Genomic DNA, 15,529 nt, shown 5'->3' with positions numbered 1-15,529 from the left:
CTTATAATTAATTATAATTAATAAATAATGAATATTCAACACTAAAAAGTTATACATATAACTTAAAACATTAAATAAATCTAGATTTCTGCTGGCAGACGATTTTCTAATAAGGAAACAAAACTAGAGTTCATCCAATTGTTTTATATAACGCTAATTTTAAATATTTTGAAATATGAGCTGTTTATTTCCTTTTATGACTTATAGATGTTTATTTTCCATTTAAGGCTTTTGATTTAAGAAATGCATGGACACTGCGATGGTATGGACACCTACTGACAGAAAACATAACTAATTATGCTAATAATAAAGATCAAATTAGTGAATTATGCAAAGGTATTTTGTGCAAGACGTGCTCAATATGATGAATGAAATTTGCGATATATATCATAGAAATTGTGTCTACTTCCATTGGCATTCGTAATATACTGGATTTCTGGGATAGAAACTGGAAAAAAAATATATTTTTTAAAAACTGCTAGCAACTTCTGCCTTTTCTAGATTAGTCATGAATATATCTATTGTTTAATGTTTAAAATAATTTTGTATTAAATATATATTTCATAAAAAATCACTAGATTAATAAAGTTTAGTTACAGTTTTTATACTTTTAATGCCGGACCTTCCTTCAAAATCAAATACTTCAAAGGTATTTTGTTTTCTTGTTTGGTAAAACAAGTGGCAGACCAGTTTCCATAACTGCCACGTGGCATAGAATGAAAATATAATATACACAGTAAATTAACCTTAAAGATCCAATGGAATTAACATTTGATTTAACAAAATACTATCTAAAGGTCGTGTGTTTTTGTGTTCATTATTACATATGAACACAAAGCAAGAGACATAACTGAAAGACCTTCTTTATAGGCTTATATAACATTAGAATGTCATTATAAAGACAGTATATTCCTTCCAAATTGAATCTAAATAATCAATAATGCATATTCAACACTGGAAATATCTATTTTTAACCCAAAACGTAATAAAATATAAATTTTCTGTTGGCAGACGATTTTCTAACAGGGAAACCAAACAAAAGTATTAAAATACTACAAAAGAAATCATCTGACTGCCTATTGTAACATTAAAACTGAATTCTTAAGATATTGGCTGTCTATTCTATTCAATGATTTTTCAGTATTTATATATTCTACTAGGGTTGTAATCCCAAGAAATTCATGGGCACTGAGATGGTAAGGACCCCTACTGACAGTAAAAGTAACTATTTGAGATACCTTTATGAATTATGCAAAGGTATTTTTGTGCAATATGTGCTCCTTATAATCAATTAAATTTAAAACGTATATGATAATTATTATATTTTCTTTAATTCCCAACCTTAATATATTGAATTCTTGAAATAGAAACTGGTAAAAATCTAAAATTATAAAAACTTCTGGCAACTTTTCTCTTTTCTAGATAGTCATAAATATCTCTATTGTTTAATGTTAAGAATATTGTCGTATTAAATTTATATTCTATAATAAATCACTAGATATATAAGGTTGAAATCCAGTTTATATACTTTTAATGCTATATTTTCCTTCAAACTCAGATAATTTAAAGGTATTTTGTTTTCTTGTTTGGTAAAACAAGTGGCAGACCAGTTTCCATAACTGCCACGTGGCATAGAATGAAAATATAATATACCAAATAAATAAATCTTAAATATGCAATGGAATAAAAATTTGGTTGAACAAACTACTACCTAAAGATCATATGCTTTTATGTGTTCATTATTACATATGAACACAAAGCAAGAGACCACTGAACAAAAAACTTCTTTAAAACTTATATAACATTAAAACGTCGTTTTAAAGACAATGTTTTCTTTTCAAAATGAAAATAATCAACAATGAAGATTCAGTACTGGAAATATCTATATTTGACCTAAAACGAAATATAATCTTTAGTTCCTGCTGGCAAACGATTTTCCAATAGGGAAACAAAACTCAATTAATACAATATCATAGGATAAAAAGCCCATTGTACTATATATATATACATATATATATATATATATATATATATATATATATATATATATATATATATATGTATTTAAATATATATATATATATATATATATATATATATATATATATATATATATATATATATATATATATATATATATATATATATAGCCTTCCACTAAATTTATTTTCAATATTGGCTGTTGATTCTATTCAGTCATTTCTCAGTATTCATTTCATCATTTTTGGCTTGTAGGCCTACTCTTAAGAAATTCAAACCTATTGTTGAATTCGCAAATTATTTCATATGAAATATATCTTTTACGAAGGTTACTATAAGGTTATTTTGAATATGATAAAAATTGAGACTGTCTGTCATTATTGCTCAAAATGACTAAAATTAAAAATCTTAAAAAGTAATTTTGTTAATTTCGTTTGGTAAATAAGAAAAAAAAAGAAATAGACGAATTCCCAGCCTAAAAATCTAGACCTTGCTAACAAAACCAAGTTACCCCTTATTAAGGAAATGGAAATATGCAATGGTTCGAACTTAGATTGCATCAGAATAAATGAAATCTTTCTGATTATATACCTTTGAATAATGGAAATCTCCCAAAACCTTTGATTTTTAAGGTTTATGCTATTTTTAGGAGTTGGAATCGAATTATTATTATTATATCAAATCAATGAAATTCAGTTTAACAGATCTGTTTAACTGAATTTCATTGATTTATCGTAATTATGTCTATTGATTTATGTTTTGTGTTAATTTTTTAGCTCCGATGATGGGTAATGTTGTTCCCGAAAGCTTAGCAAATAAATTGTCCAAAGGCTATATATTTTCCTTCTCTATTACACACACACACACACACACACACACACACACACACACACACACATATATATATATATATATATATATATATATATATATATATATATATATATATATATATATATATATATATTGTGTGTAGGCTATTACTTTTAACAAGATTAATTAGTTCGTAAAAGTTAATTAATGGAAAATTCGAAAAAAAGAAAAATATTCTTAAGTAAAACAGGAACAACCGTTTAAAAATCTGAGTATCTGACATTATTATAACTAGCCAAGCTACAAAGAGAGATTTATGTCAACCTGTTCAATGGAAAACGAATTTACAAGTTTGAACTTTTGAAGTTCCACCGATTTAATCGCCAGATTAAAGGAACATCACTCCACAATCTGTGACAGCTGAAATAAAACTTTTAGATTGCTGGGTAGTAGTAGAGAGAGAGAGAGAGAGAGAGAGAGAGAGAGAGAGAGAGAGAGAGAGAGAGAGAGAGAGAGAGAGAGAGAGAGAGAGAGAGAGAGAGAGAGTGTGTGTCACGGTGGATTTTTCTTTTCCTCCTGACATAAATTTTCGTTATTCGTCAAAAGTGAACTTGACATTCGACGTGTAAGAGAGAGAGAGAGGCGTGATCCTTATCTAGTTTTATTCAGTTCAAAATGTTGTACACTGTTCCATAATTTGATCTTCCAGACTGAGTCCAAGATCACAGATCTCCCAGACTGATTCATGATCACAGGTCTCCAAGACTGGTTCCCTTTGAAAAGGGATACGTCAATGTCTTCTCTAATGACCCAAAACAAATATCTTTAATGGACGAGGAAGCATGCCCATTCGGCTTCTCTTACTTGTTTCTCTCATGCCAGTATGGCCAAAACGAAAAAAAAAAAGAACTCAAGACCACGTATCAGATAGAGAGAGAAAAACATAAGAAGGGAATGGCAATAATGTTACATGCATTCGTTGATGAAATAAATTTTCTTTAAATGATTTTTATAATCAATATTAGTAAGAGATAATTTTAAAGATATTAGAGTCGGATGATGAATCAATTTCACAGAAAAAAAATCAAAATACCAAAAGGATAACATTCTCCCATTACAAGAGAGAGAGAGAGAGAGAGAGAGAGAGAGAGAGAGAGAGAGAGAGAGAGAGAGAGAGAGAGAGAGAGAGAGAGAGAGAGAGAGAGAGAGAGTGAGTCTATTAACGAGTATCAGAAACGTTGAAGAAATATTGGAGGCCTTTTTCTACTATTAGGTTGGCCTTTTAAAGCTGAATTTGATAAGAATATAATTTAATATTTAAATGATATACAGTATACGAGTGAAATGTATAAGCAAGTTACCCCTAGAAAAGTGGGCTCAAGTAAAAGAAAATGGCGCGACTTTCTAATTAGAGAAAACCTAATTTAAGGCTAACTATATTATATTTAATCATCACGATTTTTTTTTTTTTGTTATAGAGTCGCCTTAGCAAATTTATGAGTTAATGCCTCTAGGGATATTACCTTCCATAACTTGTATAATTGTACGATGTAAAATTAGTAAGATATACTTAAGAATAGTAAAACTATCACCATAAACTGAAAGTAGATAGTATCTTAAAATCTAGGATTGATAGTTTTCGCTGTCTGATTGTGATGTTGGCAGATTCCAGAAAGATTTCAACTTTTTTGCAATAAATATACAAATCTATTTCTACTTTATCATCAGGTAACATTTCTAAGCCTGAAAATCTGTTTCGGCACTATAACAATCCTTTTTACTACTTGTGTTATCTTAGTTTTTCAATGTCACATCTGAGAATTATAAGTTAGGTTTTCATTACTTTTCCTGGTGTTCAACTTAGTGTCTCAAGTGTCTAGTAGTGACTTTTCACATTATTGATAAATGGTCAAGTTGGTTGCTATATTTTCCGCATATCTGTGTTCAAGCAATGTGTTCTCTATTATCAGTTCGTGAGAAAAAATAAGAAAGAAAAACCTTCTTGCTGATATGGAGTGCCATGCTTTCTCCCAGAATGTAGAAACCACGTTCCTCCATCTAAGTCTCTTTTTTTCGAATCCAGTCAAGTCTTCTTTCAGTGAATACACATATCCAGGCCATATATTACAAGAACTGACAAAGGCTGCTCTAATTTGCCATCTTAGTTCAATTTTGGACACTAAGTTTCCATGATGTTAAGCTTTACTCTGGATTTTTAAACTTACTTAAGATCTTTATTTATTTATCGTGAGATACTTCGCAACCTTCCCCCCACTTGAAAGGGTTGCACTGGACCAAGGGACATTTCTACCATTTGAGAGTTCACTAAAGGCCACTGATCTTTCTCCCTCTACCTTGCTGGAAACCTCAAGAGTTATGCGCTTTTACGAGTAAAGAAAGAATTAAGTTTGCATAGAAATACACACACACACACACACACATATACACACACACATACACACACACACACACACACACACACACACACACACACACACACACACACACACACATTGTCGAGTAATGGTTTTTACATTTTATATTCCATGAACTCTGGTTCTTTTAAAAATATATTTGATTGCTAATTTTTAAGTTTCCTTGTTTAATTTTTAATATAAATTCTATTAACTTAAAATATATTTACAAACTGAAACATACAAAATTAACAAACTTCGTGTATAACACCAGGAACTTCTATAATAATATAAAGGTCTATTGAAGATCTTGCGAGTATAATCATGATAAGGAAAAGTATTGTACGTGATTACAGTCTGACGAAGAATCACTTGTATCTAAGGATGAAATAAGATCCAATGACCAAGAGTCTAAGGTCTAGGACCAACAATGAAGAAGACTGACCAAGGTCTAAGGAGTTCTGCAAAATATAAACATATTTACAACAATATAACTTGATATAATATAAAAGTTCTTGACTGCAGAAAATGCACAATGAAGTAAAACTTGATTCTAACCTCATTGTTTATACATTATAAACTATCAAACACTCACAGGTTAACATATGACATTTCCAATACACAAACAATCATCATTAGTTATACAGTATACCCTTATAAACACTAAATCACTTTAACACACGACATTATGTATTACACTAATACATAGAACAATTTGAATAAAGGAGTCTTTTCAGTACTTACTGTTACGGATGGCTAGGTGTCAAGTAGTGATAAGAAAAATGCCGGGGACTCTCCATGTTGAGAATAAAAAAAAAAAAAAAAAAAAAAAAAAAAAAAAAAAAAAAAAGAAGACAAGTTCAACCAAATAAACAAAGTAATAACTTCTTTAGTCCATGGAGTAAAAACATATACAAGAGATGGCAGCACAGCATTCCTCGACACACAAATAATCTATATGTATATGCTGTTATGCCATTGGTAACAATGCTGAATTTGTCTAAAGAGAGTGTGTGATGATAAGATGTGATATATAATAAAGGAGACAAAAACTAAAGGAAAACTTAACCTAACTTATATTTGAATAAGACTTATATTTGAATAAGACTTATATGTAGAAATAATTTATATATATATCTAGGTTTATCTTTAAATAATCAAATCACCACATAAGAAAACTTAATGCACAACTCCTAATCAAATAAAGTAATGACATAAAAACCAATTCCTGCGGGAGCAAATTACAGTTACAGACTCGGTGAATCTACTCTTAAAAAAAAAAAAAAAAAAAAAAAAAAAAAAAAAAAAAAAAAAAAAAAAAAAAAAAAAAAAAAAAAAACTATTAAAGTATAGCAGCAAGAATAACAAAATGCAAACAATAGCAGTTCAATACAATTACATAAATTTCATGAACATATTGAACACAAAAAGAGACAAATATCATGATGCATCTTAACATGTCCCTCTCCTTAAGGGGAGACAACATGTACATCCAAATAACAAACTAATAGACTAGAATTTTTGTATACAGAAGCAAAAGGCAACATTTGGGAAGGATGTCGGCAATGAGGTTTAATCTTGCCTTTGATATGCAATACCCCAATGTTATACTGCTGCAGGACCAAGGCCCATAGAGTTAATTTTGAAGTTTTTTAATTTTACTTACAAAAGACAATGGATTACGGTCAGAAAAAAAAACTATACAAGAGATGGGTTATCTATTAATTTTATATATATGAAATAATTAGATGATTTATATACGAATCAATATTTTTCAAGAGCATGAAGGAGAGCCCAAGCTTCCTTTTCCACTGTACTCTAGGAACTGAGGCGGCTTCACTTTACTCAAATAAGAAATCTGGTGTAGTACATTATCGTCACTGGTCCACATCAAAACTGCTCCTACAGCCATATCACTAGCTTCTTTGATAAACAGCTTGTCCGATTCAGATTCCTTCAAAACGAAGACTTCAAGACAAAACTTTGATAGCTGCAAAGGCACGTTGATGATCTGTCCACTGGCGTCAGTCTTAGGGCTGACGATATTAATCAAAGGTACAGCAACTTCTGAAGAGTTCGGACAGAACCACGTAATAAGATCTGTACTGCCTTGTTTATAGGAGTAGGCAATAATGTGATGCATGCAACTATCATACTTGGGTGCAATCATTCCGCTCCCGACATCCATGAACCAAGTTACAAAACTTTTCCCAATAGTAGTTTTCTGCCGGGTTTATTCTAAGGCCAAGAAACAGGTCTCACATTCTTTTAATGTTCTTTCAAAGTACTATCGTGGACCAATGTCATCAAACGTAACATTTCTCATCTGAAACAGAACAGTAAAGATGTTAAGGTTTCAATAGCATTTGTCATTTCAAAGGGAAGAATAGTATTGAAATTAACTACAGACATGATCCAGGCAGAAGCTTTCTTACCATTTTCTGTCAAGGGTACTTTATAGTATCATTTTGACAAAAAGTTGAAAATTTAGAATTTACAACAGCAATAATGAAAAATCTTATCAAAGGATAGTGGCGTTAATGGTGGCATATTCCTGGAAGATTTCAACTTTTTTTTTTCTAGGGTAAAACCTACCCGACCCCAACAAGTAATTAAGCAATAGGCTTCACTTTCTATCTTTATGGTAGTCATGGCAAGTAGTAAATTAATATTAACATAATATACTGTAGTATTTTTTGACATACCTTTTATTCGAAGAGCTGCTATGTCTTTTAAGTAATCAGGTTTCTCTCTGAAATCAGAACAAAAATAAATTGTTGTGCCATAAACATCCTTTTAAAAAAGTACTTAAATGGATATGAAATTTATCACTAAAACTTGAATATTGTATTTCCTAAAATTAAGGTTTCCTTACAGTACAACAAGAAGTATTTCATATTAGAATTAATTATACAAATCAATTAAACAACCTTATAATAATTAGAAATAACAATTTGATAACCCTGGATAGGTAATGTTATTTCACCACCTTGGATAGGTTTTGATGGATCGTAGAGTATTTTCCATTGTTAGTAATTTTTTGTTAATTAGGTCACAGAGGCCAGCTAGGAATCGGCGTAGTTTTCCGCCTATCTTTATCCCTAACTGACCCGGACCTTGGAGATAAAAAGTGGGAAGTAAAGTATTAAGTGATATAGACTCTTAGAGAATGTTAGTAAAGGATTTGGCTAAAGTCTCCTGCAATTGACCATTAGCATACCTTCATAAATTAGCAATGATACCTAACTCAGTATATCTAATTCGGTCCTTTGGCTCTTGCTTCCTTTCTATATAGAGGACTACTTTTTGACTATCACTATCAATACTTTCTTTACATATATCGCCGTCTACTTTGGGTACTTATGCCTATTTTCTTCCTCAGAAGACTAGGCTACTCTGTCAATAGATCTAACTTTTCTTCCATGAAGGGCTACTCTGGCCAGTACAGTCACTGGTTTTCTTTTCATTAATTAAAGACTGAAATCAAGATACCTTGTAAAGTTGAAAAAACTTTGCAAATATTAAGGAGTGCTGAATAAAGTTCTATTAGGAATCAATGAAAGTTTGCCTGCCTACATCACAAACTGTCTAAGAACATAGAATGTCCATAAACTACTAGTCTTATGTTCTGATAATCCAGCGATAACATTTGAGAAATTAAAAAAAAAATAATGTTAAATTTAACAAAAAACTGAGATTAAAAACTTGCAGCAGGAGAGACATCACGGGCAGCAGAAGTGACGTCATAGGTAGCAGAAGAGACGTCATGGGCAGCAGAAGGGACGTCATAGGTAGCAGAAGAGACGTCATGGGCAACAGCAGACAGCACAGGCAGCAGCAAAGACATCACAAGCAGTAGAAGAGACAGCACACGCAGCAGGAGTGACTGGTTTTGTTAAACCTTGAACAGCCGCACTCTGGAGCCTTTTACGGTACCTAGCAACAGCCTTTACAGCCGAGATAGCAGAGGGAGAAGGCAGGCATGGATCTTGGGGTTTACTGATGGAAGAGTGGTGGTGTTGGCCTACACGCTGGACACCCCATGTCTTGTGAGGTGATGGTGTAGGTGTGTCTGTTGCACGCACTGCTTTGTAACTCCATTTCAGCAAACTCATCACTGTCCACATCACATTTAGAGGGTTGCTCATAATCTTTGTCATTAAAATCTCTTTCAACATTATCATCTTCATTTTCAATTTCACTTGGCAACAAAGAACAGTTTGGGGAAAAATATTACCCACATAAGTTCGTATGTTAGTATTTTAATACGGTTTCGGGGTTTATATTATCCACACCAGTTTGTATCGTATCGAGGTTATTGGGTAAATATTACCCATACAAGTTTGTATGTTATGTGATAAAATTTAACCAAAGCAAAACATACACAGACCCAAGATGGCACGAATGTGGATACACTACATCCAGCATGAGAACTAATAAGCCAACTGAAGCTACACATAGACCCACTGGGGTGCCACCACCCATACGTCTGTGCGTTCATGAAAGAAATGGGTGCAAGGTAAAAATTACCCACAACAGTGTTCTAGGGTTATATCTACCCGACTCCAACAAGTAATTATGCAATAGACTTGACTTTCTATTTTTATGGTAGTCATGGCAAGTAGTAAATTATAATTAACATAATATACTGTAGTATTTTTTTGACATACCTTTTATTCGAAGAGCTGCTATGTCTTTTCAGTAATCAGGTTTCTCTCTGAAATCAGAACAAAAATAAATTGTTGTGCCATAAAAACCCTTTTCAAAAAGTGCTTAAATGGATACGAAATTTATCACTAAAACTTTAATAACGTATTTCCTAAAATTAAGGTTTCCTTACAGTACAAGAAGTATTTCATATTAGAATTAATTATACAAATCAATTAAACAACCTTATAATTATTAGAAATAACAATTCAATGACCCTGGATAAGTATTGTTATTTCACCACCTTGGATAGGTTTCGATGGGTCGATTTTGACCCGCTCCAAAAAAATTCATTAAAAATTCATTTTGAAGCCAATTCAATACCTTCTAAAATAAAACAAAAATTCAAAGACTGTTTAATATTCAAAAAGAATAGATAAAGGCCAAGTCCCAAATAAATATTTATTACAAATAGATTAAAAAAAAGTATAAAAAAATTACCACAAAAATATTCAACTAAAATCTAAATATAAAAATAAACAAACTATTCTCAGTACTAATTCTACAATAATTGAGCACCCTTTGGTCAGATCCAGGACGGTTGGGGGGGGGGGGGGCGGGTGGAGGAACAACAAAGTAACTTTTCCTAAAATGAGAAAAAAAAAGTAAAGGTTTTTTTGGCCAAAAAAAAAATCAATACTCTTTTCAACATTTATTTGCAGTAGGTAAATAACAGTTAATGGCTGAAATTTTTACTGGATATTATCATCATCTTACAGCAAAAGTGTAAAAGAATCTCAAAATGGCTGCCAACCACACCACCTTGTAAGGCCAAATCTGTTACCTGAAAGGGAGAAAGATATGTCAATATCAGCGAGTTATTTACTTATATAATTGTTAGAGGATTTGCATAGAAATATTATGGCAGCTAGTATGAAGTTTATAGATTATTTAACAATTAAAAAAAAAATAATGATCATATTTAAGTTATCATAAAGGTACAAACTTACAAAAACAGGAAAAATAATAAACTATTTTATAAATATATACGGGGTAGAAGACATTCCCAAACTCTTTAAAACAATCCCTTTTTTATAAGTACCTAAAAACTACTACACATTCGATAATTATATAAAAACTTTGATATTTCACAACTTACCTTAACCAGGATTTCAGAATTAGCCTACAGAAATTTTCTATGAACATGACCACTATACAGCAATTTGTACCTTAAGATATACTTCTATGCAATCAAGTTTTTTACCCCCAAAATACCTGACACATTAAGACCTACCTAAAGACCATCAAGTCCAAAGTTCTGTAAAGTCATTTGACTTAAAATTGCAAAATTTATTTAATTTCAAGTTAAACCAACATAAAAGTACCACTTAATCTACTGTATCACGATTCCTGTATTATCCCCCTTTGCATTTTTTTTAGAGCTATTGATACTAATGTAATATGTTGAAACTATTTCAACCCTAGGAAATATTATCATTAAGTTCTAAAGGTGCTTTTCCCTTTCAGTACAAGCAGGAGACTTTAAACCAATGGTGTTATGGTCATAGTTAGCCATGCTTATAAACTTTTGTAGTGTATTGAAGCACACCATGTATGAAGCATGTTGCCACTGTCTCACCACGATGAGGTCATGACCTTCGAGACAGGGGGGACGTCCACTGTACAAGATCAGTACCATGCACCCACCTCCATGTGTTGCGAGCACATGTTGGGAGCACATGTCACCAACACTTGAGCGTCTCTGGAACCCCAAACCAGAGCGGATCAAAGTAGTAATAATCAAGAGGTTTGTGATCACCCCAACATTGAGACTACCCCGACATCCTGAAACCTTATTTTGAGGGGGGTTCTAAGTCCCTCGCCATAAGGTAACGGGACCGTTTACTAGCCGGTTTCGGACTTTCGCCAGAAACCGGATGTTCCAATACGCCTTTAACACTGTAACCAACCCGTGACAGAGTCACAGAAGTAAGCCAGGAATCAGCGTGATCCACGCATAAGCGCTATGATGTGCCTTTACACCTCACTGAGCCCAGACAGACTCAGCCAGGAATCAGCACATTAGGTCACAGGTCAGCTAGGAATCGGCATACTTTTGCAAGTCTTTCCTTTCAGCCTAACTGACCTGGAAACCATCACGCCTTTAACACTGTAACCAACCCGTGACAGAGTCACAGAAGTAAGCCAGGAATCAGCGTGAATCGCGCATGAGCGCTATGATGTGCCTTTACACCATATCTACGGGCCAACCAAGGGAAAGGCCCGTGCCAACAACAAGTTTTGGCTTTAATACCCCAACAACAACATTTACACCTCACTGAGCCCAGACAGGCTCAGCCAGGAATCAGCACATTACGTCACAGAGGTCAGCTAGGAATCGGCATACTTTTGCAAGTCTTTCCTTTAAGCCTAACTGACCCGGACACAAGAGATTTAAAAAGCTGGAAATAAAGTAAGAGGCGACTTAGACTCGTAGAGGACTTTCCATTGTTAGTAATTTTTTGTTAATTAGGTCACAGAGGCCAGCTAGGAATCGGCGTAGTTTTCCGCCTATCTTTATCCCTAACTGACCCGGACCTTGGAGATAAAAAGTGGGAAGTAAAGTAATAAGTGATATAGACTCTTAGATAATGTTAGTAAAGGATTTGGTTAAAGTCTCCTGCAATTGATCATTAGCATACCTTCATAATCTAGCAATGATACCTAACTCAGTATATCTAATTCGTTCCTTTGGCTCTTGCTTCCTTTCTATATAGAGGGCTACTTTTTGACTATCACTATCAATACTTTCTTTACATATATCGCCGTCTACTTTGGGTATTTACGCCTATTTTCTTCCTCAGAGGACTAGGCTACTCTGTCAATATATTTAACTTTTCTTCCATGAAGGGCTACTCTGGACAGTAGAGTCACTGGTTTTCTTTTCATTAATTAAAGACTGAAATCAAAATACCCTATAAAGTTGAAAAAACTTTGCAAATATTGAAGACTGCTGAATAAAGTTCTATTATCAATCAATGAAAGTTTCTCTGCCTACATCACAAACTGTCTAAGAACATAGAATGACCATAAATTACTAGTCTTATGTTCTGATAATCCAGCGAGAACATTTGAAAAATAAAAAAAACTAATGTTAAATTAAAAAATAAAAAAAGTGAAAGATTAAAAACTTGCAGCAGGAGAGACATCCCTAGCAGTAGCGGAGACAGCGCGGACAGCAGCAAAGACATCACAAGCAGCAGAAGAGACAGCACACGCTGCAGGAGTGACTAGTTTTCTAACATTGAACAGCCGCACTCTGGAGCCTTTTACGGTACCTAGCAACAGCCTTCACAGCCGAGATAGCAGAGGGAGAAGGCAGGCATGGATCTTGGGGTTTACTGATGGAAGAGTGGTGGTGTTGACCTACACGCTGGACACCCCATGTCTTGTGAGGTGTTTTTCTAAGTGTGTCTGCTGCACGCACTACTTTGTAACTCCATTTCATCAAATACCACTGTCCACATCACATTTAGAGGGTTGCTCATAATCTTAGTCAGTTTCAGACCTATTTAAAATTTCTTTCAACATTATCATCATTTTCAATTTCACTTGGCAACAAAGAACAGTTTGGGGAAAAATATTACCCACATAAGTTCGAATGTTAATATCTTAATACGGTTTTGGGGTAAATATTACCCATACAAGTTTGTATGTTATGGGATAAAATTTAACCAAAGCACAGCATACACAGGCCCAAGATGGCACGAATGCTGATACACTACCTTCCAGCACGAGAGCTATTAAGCCAACTTAAGCTACACAAAGACCCACTGGGATGCTTCCACCCATACGTCTGGGCATCCATGAAACAAATGTGCTTAAGGTAAAAATTACCCAGAATAGTGTTCTTGGGTTAAATCTACCCGACCCAAAGAAGTAATTATGCAATAGTCTTGACTTTCTATCTTTATGGTAGTCATGGCAAGTAGTAAATCAACATTAACATAATATACTGTAGTATTTTTTTTGACATACCTTTTATTCGAAGAGCTGCTATGTCTTTTCAGTGATTGGGTTTCTCTCTGAAATCAGAACAAAAATAAATTGTTGTCCCATAAACACCCTTTTTAAAAAGGGTTTAAATGGATACGAAATTTATCACTAAAACTTGAATAACGTATTTACTAAAATTAAGGTTTCCTTACAGTACAACAAGTAGTATTTCATATTAAGAATTATTTGTTCAAATCAATTAAACAACCTTATTATAATTAGAAATGATTTAATAACCCTGGATAGGTATTGTTATTTCCCCACCTTGGATAGGTTTCCATGGGTCGACCTCGACCTAGTCCCAAAATAATCATCAAAAATTAATTATGAAGCCAATTCAATACCTTCTAATATAAAACAAAATTCGAAGAATGTTCTAATACTCAAAAATAATAAATAAAAACCAAGTCCAAAAAAAACTTATTACAAATAAATTAAAATAATGAGTATAAAAAAAATGACTACAAAAATATTCACGTAAAATTGAAATAGGGAAATAAACTGAAAATGTTCTAAGCATTTTTTCTACGATAATTGAGCACCCTTTGGTCAGATCCTGGACGGGTTGGGGGGGGGGGGAACAAGGTAAGTTTCCTTAAAATTAGAAAAAAGTAAATTTTTTCGGCCAAAAAAAAATCAATTCTCTTTTCAACATTTATTTGCGGTAGGTAAATAACAGTTACTTACTGAAATTTTTTACAGGAAAAATTTCATCTTACAACAAAATTGTGTAAGAATCTCATAATGGCTGCCAACCACACCACCTTGTAAGGCCAAATTTGTTACCTGAAAAGGATAAAGATATGTCAATTTCAGCGAGTTATTTACTTATATAATTGTTAGAAGATTTGCATAGAAATATTATGGTAGCTAGTATAAAGTTTATAGATTATTTAGCAATTAAAAAATAAAATAATGATCATAATTAAGTTATCATAAAGGTACAAACTTACAAAAACCTGAAAAATAATAAACTATTTTATAAAAACATACAGGGTAGAAGACATTCACAAACTTTACAACAATCCTTTTTTTTATACGCGCCTAAAAACTACTACGCATTCGATAATTATATAAAAACTTTGATATTTCACAACTTATCTTAACCAGGCTTTCAGAATTAGTTTACATAAATTTTCTATGAACCTGACCACTACACAGCAATTTGTACCTTAAGATATACTTCTATGCAATGAAATTTTTTACCCCCAAAATACCTGACACGTTAAGACCTACCTAAAGACCATCAAGTCCAAAGTTCTGTAAAGTCATTTGACTTAAAATTGCAAAATGTATTTCATTTAAAGTTAAACCAACAAAAAAGTAACACTTAATCTACTGTATCACTATTCCTGTATTATCCCCCTTTGCATTTTTTAGAGCTATTGATACTAATGTAATATGTTGAAACTATTTCAACCTTAGGAAATATTATCATTAAGTTCTAAGGTGCTTTTCCCTTTCAGTACAAGCATGAGACTTTAAACCAATGGTGTTATGGTCACAGTTAGCCATGCTTATAAAATTTTGTAGTGTATTGAAGCACACCATGTATGAAGCATGTTGCCACTGTCTCACCACGATGAGGTCATGACCTTCGAGACACCCAAACACGGTCA

The 15,529-nt window shown here is 32.8% G+C and overlaps 1 protein-coding gene across 1 annotated transcript in view; it reads left to right on the top strand.

Moving 5' to 3' along the window:
- Nucleotides 1-7,617: 7,617 nt before the first annotated feature.
- The window catches only part of LOC137634728 (uncharacterized), a 29,453-nt gene continuing 21,541 nt past the window's right edge, over nt 7,618-15,529 (top strand). The window contains exon 1 of the mRNA XM_068367218.1: nt 7,618-7,657. Within this exon, the coding sequence (XP_068223319.1) occupies nt 7,618-7,657 (40 nt within the window). The remainder of the gene's footprint in view (nt 7,658-15,529) is intronic.

The sequence above is a fragment of the Palaemon carinicauda genome, chromosome 45 (assembly GCF_036898095.1).
Source record: "Palaemon carinicauda isolate YSFRI2023 chromosome 45, ASM3689809v2, whole genome shotgun sequence".
Lineage (NCBI taxonomy): Eukaryota > Metazoa > Arthropoda > Malacostraca > Decapoda > Palaemonidae > Palaemon > Palaemon carinicauda.
This window is presented reverse-complemented; position numbering and strand designations above follow the sequence as displayed.